General features: G+C 32.6%; 1 protein-coding gene and 1 pseudogene across 1 annotated transcript; one reads left to right on the top strand and one right to left on the bottom strand.

Annotated features, from left to right (window-relative positions):
- Window positions 1–6,343: 6,343 nt before the first annotated feature.
- LOC133865589 (F-box protein SKIP23-like) lies at window positions 6,344–7,468 on the bottom strand. The gene has a single exon (XM_062302011.1). The coding sequence runs from the start codon at window positions 7,466–7,468 to the stop codon at window positions 6,344–6,346; it is 1,125 nt and encodes a 374-aa protein (XP_062157995.1).
- A 1,875-nt stretch (window positions 7,469–9,343) lies between these two features.
- LOC133865587 (uncharacterized protein At1g26090, chloroplastic-like) lies at window positions 9,344–12,664 on the top strand (annotated as a pseudogene).
- The last annotated feature ends 1,871 nt before the right edge of the window (window positions 12,665–14,535 follow it).

Genomic DNA, 14,535 nt, shown 5'->3' with positions numbered 1-14,535 from the left:
GTGGATTTGCCCAAACAAATGTGTTTTTTTTTTTTTTTTTTTCCGAGAATATATATATATGCTATCTACTACTTAATTTCTGAAAAGGACCATTAACGGATTTTCCCAAACAAATTTTATTATTTATAAATGGCATAACACTTGTCAACTCTCTTTTTAGAATATATATGTTATCTAATGGCCGCCCTGTTACTTATTCTACTTAATGAGGGGTAATTAGTAAGATTTTTAATTTAAAAATAATAAGTAATATTTTAAAAACTTATCTTTAAAAAATATATATTAAAAAAAAATCATCACTTCTTATGCTCTGAGATCAAACAACACCACTCCTTGTCATTTCATCCAGCTCCGCTAATCAGAGACAGATACACCGAAGAAAGGGAAATGCCAAAAAAAACAAGTGCATACCTCCCTCACACATGGGGTGGGGCCCACATGCGGTAGGCCCCACCCCATGTGAGAGGGGGTTTAACTAATGTGCACCTGGTGTTTTTCTAACACCCTTCCCAAAAAAAAAAAATAGAAATGATCAAGAAGCATAAGCAACAAATTATGGCAGAGCATTTGGCAATCTCTGCACCCTGCAGCCAACAAATCATCGTATATTCGTATGAAAAATGATTTCCTCACAACTTCCACACAATCTCCTCTTACATTGGGTGAGACTCACATGTGTGGGTCCCACTCAATGTAAGAGGAGTTGTATGTGAGGGGTTGCATGGAAATCACTTCTTATATTCATATTCCTCCTCCCTTTTTAGTTTTTACTTAAAATTGTAAATAGTCTTTTTCGTCTTTTTTCTGCAGAGCCCCTATATTCAGGTAAGGACTGCTACAAAAGGTAGGGGTATTTTAGACCTTTTATCAACTTAATTTTTATTTTAATTTAATTTATTTTAATGTGATGTTTTGATTTTATTTCGTTAACTTGGTTTTATGGGATTCCCATTAAATCACAAAATGACAAAAATATAAATATCATCTTTATGACAAGTTATATGACTTAGAACTTATTAATTTAAAAGAGATACAATAATTTTGTTAAATAATTGCACAATAATGTTAATGTGTCTAATACTTTTATTTTATTTATTTTTAAATGCTAAACACATCTGCATTCAACATTATTGTGTAATTGTTATATAATAGTTGTGCAAAACATATGACAACCTCCTAAATCCGAACAATGTTCACGTGCCATGGCCATTGGGGCGATTTATTTATTTATTATTTTTTTTTGCATCATGATCTATGAATGATTCAAGAAGTTAACAACAACTCAATTATTTTGTTAAAATCTTAAAGATTAATTAGGTCTATTAAAAATTTGAAGGAATAATTCTTACGCTTGACCTTTTGAGATAAGTGGTAATTTGTCACACTTGATAGGCCCATTGAGCATTTGTAATTTTTTTTATTTGATGAATAATAAATTTATTAGATTAATTATAGAAATTACAGTACTTTTATGGAACAATTATATTACAATGCTGATGTGGTAATTCCAACAAATTTTTAGATTTTTTTTTTTTAACAATGACTGATCCAATATTTAGTTGAGACTATCACATTAACATTGTAAAATAAAAATGTAATTTTAATCGTTACTCAATTTCTTAAAAAGAAAAAAAAAAAAAAAAACTGGGTATAAGTAGCATACAACACAGACAGGCAACACAAGTTACACAACTATCTATTGCAATATATATACAAAACGAGTAAGAACTTTAATAATATTCTCAATTTCTATCATCCCAATGAAAGTTAACAGATTGCAATATTACAAAAGACATATCAAGTTAAACTTCAATTGCTAGGTAAAACAAAATTACCTTGACTGGAAAAAATAAAAAATAAAAATTAATTGATTGAATTTCATGTAACAATTTTGGGTTAAATATATAATTGGTTCATGTGGTAAGGGCCAACAAATATCACATGGGGTATCTGTTGTTAATGGAAAGAGATGATTTTCTACCAACTAAAAACACAACTTTTCACCAACTAATCTATGTGGCAGGAATTATATCTCTTTTAAAAAATAAAAAATAATAACCTAAAGACTGAAACTCATATATGATTCCCTGACACATAAGCTAATTGGCGAAAAGTTGTGTTTTTAGTTGGCAGAAAATCATATCTCCAATAGAAATACTCACTTAATCTATATCAAAATTCGAAATACCTATAATCCCCTTCTATTACTTAAATGAAGCAAAAGATATTCACATCATTAATCATGCAAAGGAATTGCTAAGTACTTAAAAAAAAACTTATATTTGTGATATAGGAAAACTACCTTGGTACTAGCTGGCATGTGACTCTAATCATAATTACAAAGAAAGTGCATGTGGTTCGGATACGTATCTTTTCTGGATTGCTGAGAACCTGCAATAAGCAATTCACTTTGCTAATAATTTCAAAGAATTGAAAATAACCATAACCAAATTAAACTATAATGTTAAGTTTAAAATAAACCATGAAACAACTCTAATGTTGAGTTTTAAACAAGAGCAACTTCATCATACATAGCTTGCAGCCAGAAAAGGGTTATATGATCACCAAGAAACAACCATTATGTTAAATTTTAAAATAAAATCACATGTTAAAAAAAAAATAATAATAAAAAAAAAAAACTATTACATGTAAAAATCACAAAGGGGCAACAAAGACTAAAAACACCAACAACAAAAAGAGTACCAGACACTACAAAAAATCAACTTTTTGAGTTGTTCTTGGTTAGAGTACTCGTTTTTGTTAAAATTACTCCACTTGGAGTCGTTTTTTTTTTTTAAAAAAAAAAAGATGACCTACGGCTGACCCATTTTTCCCTCCCCATATTTAAATATAATAGAATAAAAAACTAAAAACAAAATCAATACGAACATAAGCGGATATGATCATTAGCACCATGTAACAAGGAAAGTATAATAATTGAAAGAAAATATAAATGAATGAAAAGTGAAGACAAATAGCAAAAATAATAAAATGGAGATAAATGAATTTTATGTGGTTTGGTCTATGACCTACGCACAGGGTAAAGCCCAAAGGGCTACATTATTGCTCTTATTGCTTGATTATTTTACAATACAGAATACTCCTATTTATAGGAGAATTCAGATAGGTAAGAATGGTAATCAAATTTGATTGATTTGATTACCATAAAACATAATTACAATCAACCTTACAAAAGGAAAGTAGCGTACAATATCAATATAATATATTTTCTTTTAATATATGAAATATATTATCTAATATCCTGGAAATATATTCTCTGAAATGTATTAGCTACGGTAACTGGGTGAAATGAGCTTAGGTTTAAGAGAATACCTTACAGGCTAAACACATAATGAGTTATCTATGGGAAAAAAAAAGAGCCAACTGTTGGTTGAAATAGGCATGGATTTTAAGTAATACCTCAAATGTCAAAAGAAGGGCCATAGATGGGCCAAAGAGAAAGCCAACAAATTGATAAATGGGCTTGGGTTTTAGGTAATACCTCAAATGCCAAAAGATGGGTATTGGTTAACAATTGGACCAACAATGACCCAAATAATGAGCCAACAAAAAGCCAAAATAATAAAGACAACTTGACCTTTTTTCTTTTTTTTTGGGGGGGGGGGTGTATAACCCAAAACGAATAAAAGCTTATTCTTTTTTTTTTATTCTTTTATTCTTTTTCTTTTTTTTTTTTTAAGTCGGATATAACCAAAATCTTCTTCTTCTAACCAAATCTTCTTCTTCTTATGGGTCAGGTAGAACCCAAATCTTCATCATTTCTTTTGGTTTTTTGGTTTTTTTTTTGGTTTTTTTGGTTTTTTTTTTTGGTTTTTTTTTGGTTTTTTTTTGGTTTTTTTTTTTTTTTTGGGTCTGGTATAACCCAAAACGAATAAAATCTTCTCCTTTTGGTTTTTTTGAACTACTGTCGAATCCTTCTTTTTTTTTTTTTTCCCATATCGTAACTTGAAATACAGAGTAGAAGTATTTCACAAGCATTCAGAAATTCGGAGAAACAAAATTGAGAATAAGAGAAAGTGAATGATATGCAATTGCAAATTCTAGATGTTTGTTCACAACAAACGAATCTTACGGTATTGTCAAAGATTTTCAAAAGAAAAGAAGAGCTAGAATAGACTATTTCATATTGCATTGTCGTATGATATAATGGATAAAATCATAGACAAAACCATGAAAGAAAAGATAAAGAAATAGAAAATAAAGCATCTTGCCTTGCCGTATAATATAATGGAAAAATCATATAGACAAAACCATGAGAGAAAAAGATAAGCATAAGGAAATAAATAAAACAGTGATGGTGAAAAACAAAAAGCGAAGGATATAGAATAGAGATGACAGAAGCTTGAAAAGGCAAGGAAAATAATACAACAAAAATAAAATTAAAATTACACAGGACAATTTTGGATCGAAAACATAGAGATAAAAGAAAACACAAAGATAAAAGAAAACGAAAAATTCACAGGACCACTGGATCGAACACTGGCGTTAGCCTATTGCTCTGATACCATGAAATAAAAGATAAACAAATGAAAAGTGAAGACAAATAGCGGAAATAATAAAATGGAGACAAAATAATTTTACGTGGTTCGATCTATGACTTACGTCCACATGGTAAAGCTCAAAGGCCTACATTATTCCTCTTATTGTTTGATTATTTTACAATACGGAATACTCATATTTATAGGAGAATTGAGATAGGTAAGAATGATAATCAAATTTGATTGATTTAATTACAATCAACCTTATAAAAGAGAAATAACGTATAATATCAATATAATATATTTCCTTTCAATATAGGAAATATATTATCTAATATATGGAGAATGTATTCTCTAACAATAATAAGGTGCGAATATTTTTAATTATAATCTTCTTAACATCTAAATTAAGTTGACATGACTCCATCCTTAAAGTTGAAATTAATCCAATAATTTGAGCTTTCGATTTCTCAGTGGCTAATTTACCTATAATCCTATAGCAAGATAAACAAACACTGTTCTAGCGGACCAAACGTGATGTAACATCGTTTTTTGTTAATTTATATTTCATATTACAATGGTGCATGCTTGATATTTGACAATACAATAATTAATGTACGCAATTTTTTTTTTGGGTTTCAAATAATTCTTTCATAACAATTAAATTTTAACTAGCATTCAATTCCCAACAATATATGACCGGCCTTAAATTTTCTGATTTTGGGTATGTGCATTGAGCCTTGAAATATCCTTTGTGACTAAAAGTAGCCTGAACAATGGCCATGGAATGTGTTGGAGTGCTTATGATATATTAATAGCTTCCCAGAATTTTCTGTACATTTTTCTTTCATTGTCCATCTTTGACTCTGATTTCTTAAGACTTATATTTAAAAATTCATGGATTTAAGTGTTAGTTTTTCTTCTGATTTCTTTTATTTTCTTTTCCAGGGAGATGCTGATAGTGTATTGGACAGACTGGCAGAAGAAGAAAGCAGAAATCCGCCAACAGTAGGGCAAGAGAAAAAGAATCTAGCTAGTTAATACTTGTTTTTGATGTTCTGTTAAAGTGTAGAGACTCATGTACTCGAAGGATTTTGCCTCCTTTTGACCAATTCTTAATAATATTGCAATTACTTTTTACTCTTTCATCTTATTGTTCACTATAAGAGTATGAGAGGTTTACATTTATTGAGTACCAGAGTGCTAATGGAAAAAGACAAACGTTTATTATGTCTGCATTATGTGCTTGCAAAAGAAGACAAACTGCTCTTAATTAAAAAAAAAAAAAAAAAAAAAAAAAAAAAAAAAAAAAAAAAACTGCATGCTTGCAAAACGTATAATATATATATATATATATATATATATTTATATATATGTGCTTTAACTGGCGACGTTTGTGAATGATCAGACAAGCGACGCCAACGTGTTGGCGTCATTTCATATGTAAGCGACGCAAATCTGCGTCGCTTTGCATTTAAGCGTCGAGAAATATAATTTCTCGACCATACTTTTGCGGCACTGTACAAGCGACGGTAATTAAATGTCGCTAATTAGTTAGCGACGCTTTTAGATCATTTAACGCCGCTAATTAAACGCCACTAATTAACAGTTTTTTTTGTAGTCGTGCGACTAGTTAAATTTCTGATTTGGTTACATATAGAGACACGAAAAAGACAGAAACTAGTTTCAGATTATGATGATCGATCGATTGGCTCAATATCTGGAATATATGACATGAAACACCCACAATTAATGTGAAATAATAATAGAAAAGCAATTGGAATAATGCTATTGATTTCATAATATAATAGAAAAACAAAATATGTCAAACGTACATTATTTGGCTACAACATAGACGGTAGTATCCAAATTGGGGGAGACATATGCTTGTGGGCAGGATTTGGTTTGTAGTGTGGTCGAATGGTTCCGTCTTCCAAATTGAAAATACCCATGTCAATCGGGCCATTGGGGTAGTATGGCATAGTATCGATGTAGTCATCGGTGTAATATATGGAGTTGGGATGGCAGCCTGAAAAGTGAGAAGTTGAAACAGATATAGACTGATTGTCTCCCAAGAATAAGACATCATCTCCTATGTTCTTCACCTTCACCCGCTCCACCACCTTTTCACTTTCATCATCTAGCACAAGCTTGTACACCTCAAAACAACTAGTCATTCCTTGACTCGAAAGCCCAAAAGGCCAAGAATCGATCAACCTCCGTACCAACAACAAATTTTCACTAGATGTTTTCACCAGATATGTCCGTTCAGTATACTCTAAATTTGCCGGCGCAAGTATCTTCTTTTGATTGGTATTCACATCAATGGATACAAGCCCACTTCGATGATCAAGGGCGAGAAATTGGCCGCCTTTAAAATAAAAAACATCAGCGTACACTGACGTTCTATCCTCTTCCACATAAGTCCAAGATTCATCACCTAATTTCACAAAAGCCAGGTCGGTAAATTCACCAAATATTGCCATAGCAAGGCAGTCCTCAGTGGCGGAAGCGGGGTCTGAGGACAACACAACTTTTTTGACTGTATACTCGTACTTGTTACCGTACCATCTATAGCCTCTAAGTTTTTGAAGCTGTGGAAGATGGATTTTCGCGTTTCTGAAGGGGTTAAAGAGGGTGATGCAAGAAGCCTTGGTTACATAGCTCAACCAACCGAAGGAAGAACCGCAACATCTTCTATTGTGAGGCATGGGGAGTTTAACACCAGAGATTTTTCGGTCAGTGATCCTGTATAAACTCCGCGTTTTCTTGATATTGTCTTTGCTGGGAATCAGCAACATCGGAGTTTGAGCGACTTGGGTTTTCAGGCGTCGTCGCTCTTTCACTAGTATGCCCCATGACTTGCAGACGGCACCAAACCGGACCTTGTCAAAGGGTGATGCCACCTTGTCCAGAATCGAATCAAGGAGCTCCTTTGGAAGCCATGCCCACTCCGATGAAATAGCCATATATGCTAGATCGTAAAATTTGCACCAAAAACTGATTTACGGCTGCTAATAAGCTGGAGCCTCTATATGTATAGCTAGGGTTGCACGGGGACACTTAATTATATATGGAAGGAACGTCAATCAAGGAAAGAAGATCACCGACATTTATATTTAGGGTTGATCAATTTGATCAGTGACAGCTAGCACGTAAGAAATTAAGAGGAATAATATCAGTAAATAAAAAATAAAAAAAAAAAATATATATATATATATATATATATATATATATTATATTTATATATGGAGGATATATATTTTAATAGAAAGATCGAGAAGAAAGTCATGGTATATATCAATACGTACCGGCCATTTATTTCTCCGTTTGGTCAAAAAACGTTAATCAGTCTCGTAATCTCCTTCCTCAATTCTTGAAAGATAGGAATATATATCTATACACACATTTTTCTTTATTTAAATATTATAAATATTAAGTTGACAGAGGTAATAAATGTTGATTTGCAAAATCTTGACCATTTATTATGAAAACAATTTGCTAGATTTGAAATTTTTTACGGGGTAGAATATTAATGGCAAGTTTGGGGGAAAGAGACTTTTTAAATACGGTTTTTTAAATATCTAATTTTATCTAATTTTTTCTAATTTTATCTCATGTTTTCTAAATCATCCAAACATGATTTTAAAAAACAAATTATCTCGATATTCGCAATTTTTCAAAAAATGGTAGATTCAAACGAGTTGTAAGATTCTAATTCATCTTAGGGTCCGTTTGAAATTGCGATTTTAAAAAGTACGATTTAAAATCACGATTTTAAGATGCGTTTATAATTGCGAATTCGTAGACAATAAGTGCAATTTTAAACCAAATCGCAGAACATAAATCGTTTGGGAACTGTGTTTTTAAAAATTACGATTTGAAAACGTAAAAAATCTGTTTTTCAAATCGCAAGTAAGATGGTGCTTTTTTGAAATCGCAGATTTTTTAAGGCTAATTTGCAATTTTAAAAGCTAAACTGTGATTTTGCCAAACGGATAACTGCGTTTTTAAAAATCACTTTTTTTCAAATCGTACATTTTAAAATCGTTATTTTAATTCACACTTTTTGAAATCGCAAACCCAAAAAAAAGTGTGATTTGAAAAAAGTGATTTTTCAAAACGTAGTTAAGCGTTCGGCAAAATCGTAGTTTATGCGTTTTCAAAAAAACACATTTTTACTTGCAATTTGAAAAAGCAGATTTTCTGCGTTTTCAAATTACAATTTTTAAAAACGCAGTTTCCAAACGATTTATGTTCTGCGATTTGGTTTAAAATTACACTTATTGTCTATGAAATCGAAATTTCAAATGCACCATTAACCATTGTTTTAAAAGTCGAAATCTATATAACATAGAGAAATGATTTATTTCTTGTTTTAGTCATTCTACCATTTTCTAAATTTTTGAAATCACTATTAAATTTGTGGCCTATATTATCACACCCATTACCCCTAAAGATCCAATAATATATAATTTTAGAAAGTAGAAAGCTAAGAGAAGGATCAAAAAATGATATATATCATGTCTCTTTAATATATTTAAGAACTTGTGAAATTTTTAGGATGACAAGTCATGAGGACCCCAATGTAGATATAGGAAATTAATTGCAATGCACGAAACTTTACTATATTTTAATTCTAATTCTAATTACAATGTATACATAACTAGAATTACAGTCAACATGGGAAGTTTTTTTTTATTTTTTTATTTATTTACTAGAGGCAAGCTCAGCCTTTGTAATTTCAGCCTTACTTTTTTTTCTATTTATTTAGTTTTTACTAGAGGCAAGTTGTAATTTCAGTTTGACGACGTGGTAGGCCCGACAGATTCACCGAATCACGCATGGATGCTCAAGTCTCTGGGTGATCGTTTAAGACTTTTAATTGAATAAGGCTCCGACTAATAATTTTATATATATATATATATATATATATATATATATATATATATATATATATATATATATATATATATATATATATATATAAAATTTTAGAAAAAAATTAAGCTTTTAATATGATTAAATTTTAATAAATAGTTTTTAATTAAGACCCTTAATTATGATAAAAGTAATTATAAATTGAAAGTCTTAAAAAAAATTCATAAATTCTTGGAAAGTCCTACTTATTTACTATTTTTAAAAGCCCCATTTTTATATTCATGAAATTAATTCAATGTGCATAATTTTTTTCTCTAACGTTTATTTGAATTGAATATTTAGAAAAATATAAAAAAATTTCAAAGTTTATAAATTCTCATTGTTTGGGTTGTACATATTAGATAAAATTACACACTCGGCGAATCTTCAATGTTTAACAATTTGTTTCCGCATTATGTTTTATTATAAATCAATATTTATATAACTTAAATCTTTTTTTTTCTTTAAATATTATTGTTTCATGTCTTTGAATCAAGTAATAAGTCATTTTATATCTAATAAATTATACATAATAAAAAAAAAGAGAGAGTTTTAAAATACATTTTACAAATAAAAGAAATTGCTTGAATCGACATATTCAATAAAACAACATAATATAAATATTAAAATAAATTTAATTTAATTAATATATGAATATACTTAAAAAAAAATAAAAAAAAAAATAAAAAAAATCCCGACCACACTTAAAATTGGCGCTTAGGCCTGGTTTCACATAACATTGAACAGTTTGTTTGTGTATTCCCATTTCCCAAACTCAAAAAAACGCCGCAATTTAGTTCTCGATCTCTGTTTTTCAGCATTATGCATTGGCCGGGCTCAGCACATGCTTGGTGATACATAACCAAGACCCCACAGCTGATTATCTTTTGAATTGTATTATTGTAAGATTGGAACTTCTCCTGTAATATGCAACAAGAACCTTACGGCTGTTAGGTTGGAAACCACTAAAGTATGTTTTTTAACCTCCTATCCTACTCTATGTCACCTTGCATGTTTTTTCTTTGAGTGGTTACTCAAGAAGAATTGTTGTTGCTTATTACAGATGCTTCTTGAACCTCTCGATCTGCTAAAGCAAGCAGATGCTCATCTTAATATGACCCAAGGAGTTCTTGAAGGGGTGGGTACCTAATCTCGTAGGTGATATTGTTGTGCAGTCTAATTTGAAAGATATAGTTGCCCTTGAATGTTTCGGAGGACTTTATGGACCATTGTTTATAATGTGTAGATTGTGGGAGAAGAGCTTGGGGTGCTTACTGGAATGGATTCTATTTTTATGGCATCCGCACTTGAAAGGCTTGTAGGATTCTTGAGTAATGTGGCTCAAAGGAACCACAAAAAAGATAAATTTGACGTAATAATATATGATGGAGTCAGCACTGAGGAAACTCTATGGATCGGATTATAGGTACAGCCAGTAAAGCAAGGTTGGAAACTCTCTCTCTCTCTCTCTCTCTCTCTGATCTATATGTCTTAACATGATGATCTATATACGGAATGTGGCTGAAAAGACTGATCTTGGGAGAGTGGCCGGTCCTTCACTCATGAGACTTGTAGATAAAGCCATGAGTATTAGTGGCAGCAGGTTCTATCTGAATGGGAAAATGAGTGCAGAAGTACGGGAAACTCTGGAACAAATGTTGGAGGTAAATGTGATTCCCATTTTATTGTGATCACATTTAGATGTAAACCCAACGAGATTATGTATTGCTTATGTGTCATGCAGAGAGGATCCTCTGCCTTCTGAGAACCGCATAAATTCGGCTGCTTCCTTGTGATGCATCGAGATAGTCCAGTATCTGTCAATTCTGCATTACGTTATTGGGACTGCACAATCCAAGCTGGTGCACAGGTTTCTGGCGCTTTTGGTATTGCTTCTTCACATTTGAATGTAGAATCAATGGAAACAGACAGTATCAATGGAAAAAACATTTGAAAGTAGAATCAATGGAAAAAACATTCAAGAAATTTTTTTTTGCTCGTGCCTTTTGCTTTCATTCCACAATACCAAGTCAGTTTCCGTCTTGTCTGGAAAGTGGAACCAAAGTTTGCTCGACACTGTAATTAAAGATGCAAAGAATCTTCTTTCTGTGCCAGCAAGCCATAGCAGCAATATGGCATTGGCACCAGTAAAATTTGATTAAGCCAAGAAGTCAATAACCCTTCTCATGCCAGGTTTTGACAAGTCCAAGATCAAGCTATATCAAGTACGCCCACCCTTCCACTCTTCAAATCTTTGATCCCTTTTTATCAAAGTTCTTAAGGTTCTGTTATTTGTTTCCCTTCAGGTGTCTTTCGCAAGTGTTGTAATTTTCTTTTATTGTTTATTGGGGAAGTATTCCGAGTAAGACGGAATATTTTCCTTAAAAAGAGAGAGAGAGAGAGAGAGAGAGAGGAGGAAAAATAATTAGAAATGGAACCTTCAAGATTTCAAGTCATCATAAATCTGGTGGAGAATTTGAACTTTTAACCTTTAAACTTGGATCTCTGCGGTGACATTAAGACTTTTTTTTTTTCACCTCCTAAAATATTTAAATGTAATGAGGAGAGAAACTATAAATAGATAAGAGAATATGCTTTTGAAGCTCCCTGAGCTTCCGGTTCAGAAAATTAGAAGTAGCTCTTGGCTCTGTTTGTTCATGTGTTTTTTGCTTCATGTTTGAAAAACTGTTTTGATGTAACATAAAGGTGAAAACAAATTTGGGTGTTTTGTTTTTTGAATTGTTTGTTAATGTTTTTGTTTTAAAAACAGAAAACAAAAACCAAGCAATTTAGTTTCAACTGGCCTGAAAAGAGATAATAGAGATACTTCTTTGAACTATAGAAATTACCTTATTGAAAAAATTATGGGACACAAGAAGTACGAATTTGGACATTCCTTTTAGTGGATTTAAGGATAATGAACTTCTAAAGTTCTGTTATGTTATTTTGCTCCTTTTATCTTGAATGAATTTGCAGAATTTCTGATTTACATTATTAGTTTCTGACCTATATATGCAGTACAGGAGTCGATCAGAGTTATTGGTGGAAGCATCGGACCAAAGACGTGTCATTCTTCAGCCTCCTGAGATTCAAGGAAAGGTGGGAGGTGTCAAGTTCATGAACAGATGTCTTGTACTCACAATGCAGTAGTGGAATTACATTGATAAATAGTATTCTTTTTTTGCTTTGGATATTATGTAGTGTTTGGCTTTTCAGTTTTAGTCATTTGGCACTTGAAAACATATGATCGATGTTTCAATATCGATCCATGTGGTGCTCTATTAAAAATGCACGTGAGAATCTTATGTATTTTGAGCAAATGTTAGTTTTGTAGACTGGGTTGAAGGAAATTCCTCCAACCCAATTTGAAAGAAAACTTTAATGGGTTGGGGTCAATAAACCAACGACCATTGTGATGACAACCAGATAAATGCTTCATACCCTTTGTTATAACGTTTCAATATGAACTTTTCATTTTATTGATGCCCAGCATTTTAATGAGTCTTTATGTTTTCTCTGGGTAATTTACTTTAATTTGTGTTTAAGTAGATATGATCAACTTCAAATCCAATTCAGAAGCCAGTGGCAAAATCTGTGTTTTTGATGAATTTATGCTTCTTTTTTGGCTTAATGTACCGAGAACTTCAAATTCTGATTGCCATTGTTTATATTTAAATAATTAAAGAATGTGGTTCGGAGTCGGAAAAGTGGCCACGGTGCTCAAAAGCTAGCTTCTGAGCCACCACGCCGCTGGTGGTATATATTTTGGCTGGCAATATTTATGCTTCATTTGGTGGTTTTGGGATTCAGCCTTGTGGTTCTCGGGCTCAATGGGTTTGAGCAAACAAAAAGGCAAAACATTGATAGGTACACCAATGGATTTATGGAACACTACAGGGGCTTCATAAAGAATTATTGGCCGATGTATGCTGTTTGCTAGTGGTGTTGGGACTGTTCTGAGATGTGCTTGGTTGTTATTACTGGGTTCACAAGCCAATCAAATGATGAAGGTTTCAGTGCACATTTTGACTACCTATCTTGCTGTGATTAGTGAATTTAGTGTTTTGTGTTTCTGGAGGGGGGAGGTGGGGGGGGGGGGGGAGCTGTTCTTGTACGTCGTATCAGCAATAGACAGGTATGAGATTGAAGTATTTTGCTGTTTATGTGATTCACTTTTCTTATATTTTTTTGGATTCTAATTGTTAATTGTTAATAAGCTGCAATGGAGATGGGAATGGTCTTGGTAAGGGATTGGAATCCACAGCAATTGCCAGTTCAAATTGCCCAAGGAAGAGGAAGTAAGTCAGGAAGGATTGTATCTTGGCAAGGTCCTACGTGGAGGGCAATGATTGGATATTGTTGCTCTCAGTCTCGAAGTAGGCTCTGAAAATGGAGTTCAAGAGGTCCATGTGGCGGAGGGGTTTGGATCCGGCGTGGCTGTGGCCACCAGAGGGAGGTTGGTGGTAGTGTAGTCAGTAGCGGAGGTGGTTAGTTGAGGTCATTTTGGGGATTTAGGAATTTTAAGAGTTAATAGTCGGGGTTGATAGGTTCATACTTCATACTGCGACTGTGCTTGAACCGGAGTTTGTAGTGTGCGTGGAAGATGTTCCAGTTTCCATTTTTACCCCTAGGGGGCTTTGGGCTCCAAGTAGACACGAAGGCATTGGTTTTGGGCTTGTTTTTTTTATTACTTGGGCTTGTACATGAGAGGTATCAGGAAATGAGGGTTGGAAGAGAGAGGAGGGGCAAGTGGTTTGATGTCAAAATCTACCATGAAGCTACCATGGCTCTCTCCCCTAGCTCTCTGTTGATCCTCAAAGCTACCATGGCTCCCCCGGTGAAATGCCACCAGTGTTCTGAGACCTTCCGCAATCGGAAACAAATGAATGAAAAGTAAAGACAAATAGCGAAAATAATAAAATGGAAACAAATGAATTTTACGTGGTTTGATCTATGACCTACGCATAGGGTAAAGCCTAAAGGGCTACATTGTTGCTCTTATTGCTTGATTATTTTACAATACAGAATACTTATATTGATAGGAGAATTGAGATAGGTAAGAATGGTAATCAAATTTATGGTAATCAAATTTGATTGATTTGATTACCATAAAACC

Source organism: Alnus glutinosa, chromosome 4 (assembly GCF_958979055.1).
Source record: "Alnus glutinosa chromosome 4, dhAlnGlut1.1, whole genome shotgun sequence".
Lineage (NCBI taxonomy): Eukaryota > Viridiplantae > Streptophyta > Magnoliopsida > Fagales > Betulaceae > Alnus > Alnus glutinosa.
Note: the sequence above shows the minus strand (reverse complement) of the source record. Positions and strands in the feature narration are given on the sequence as shown.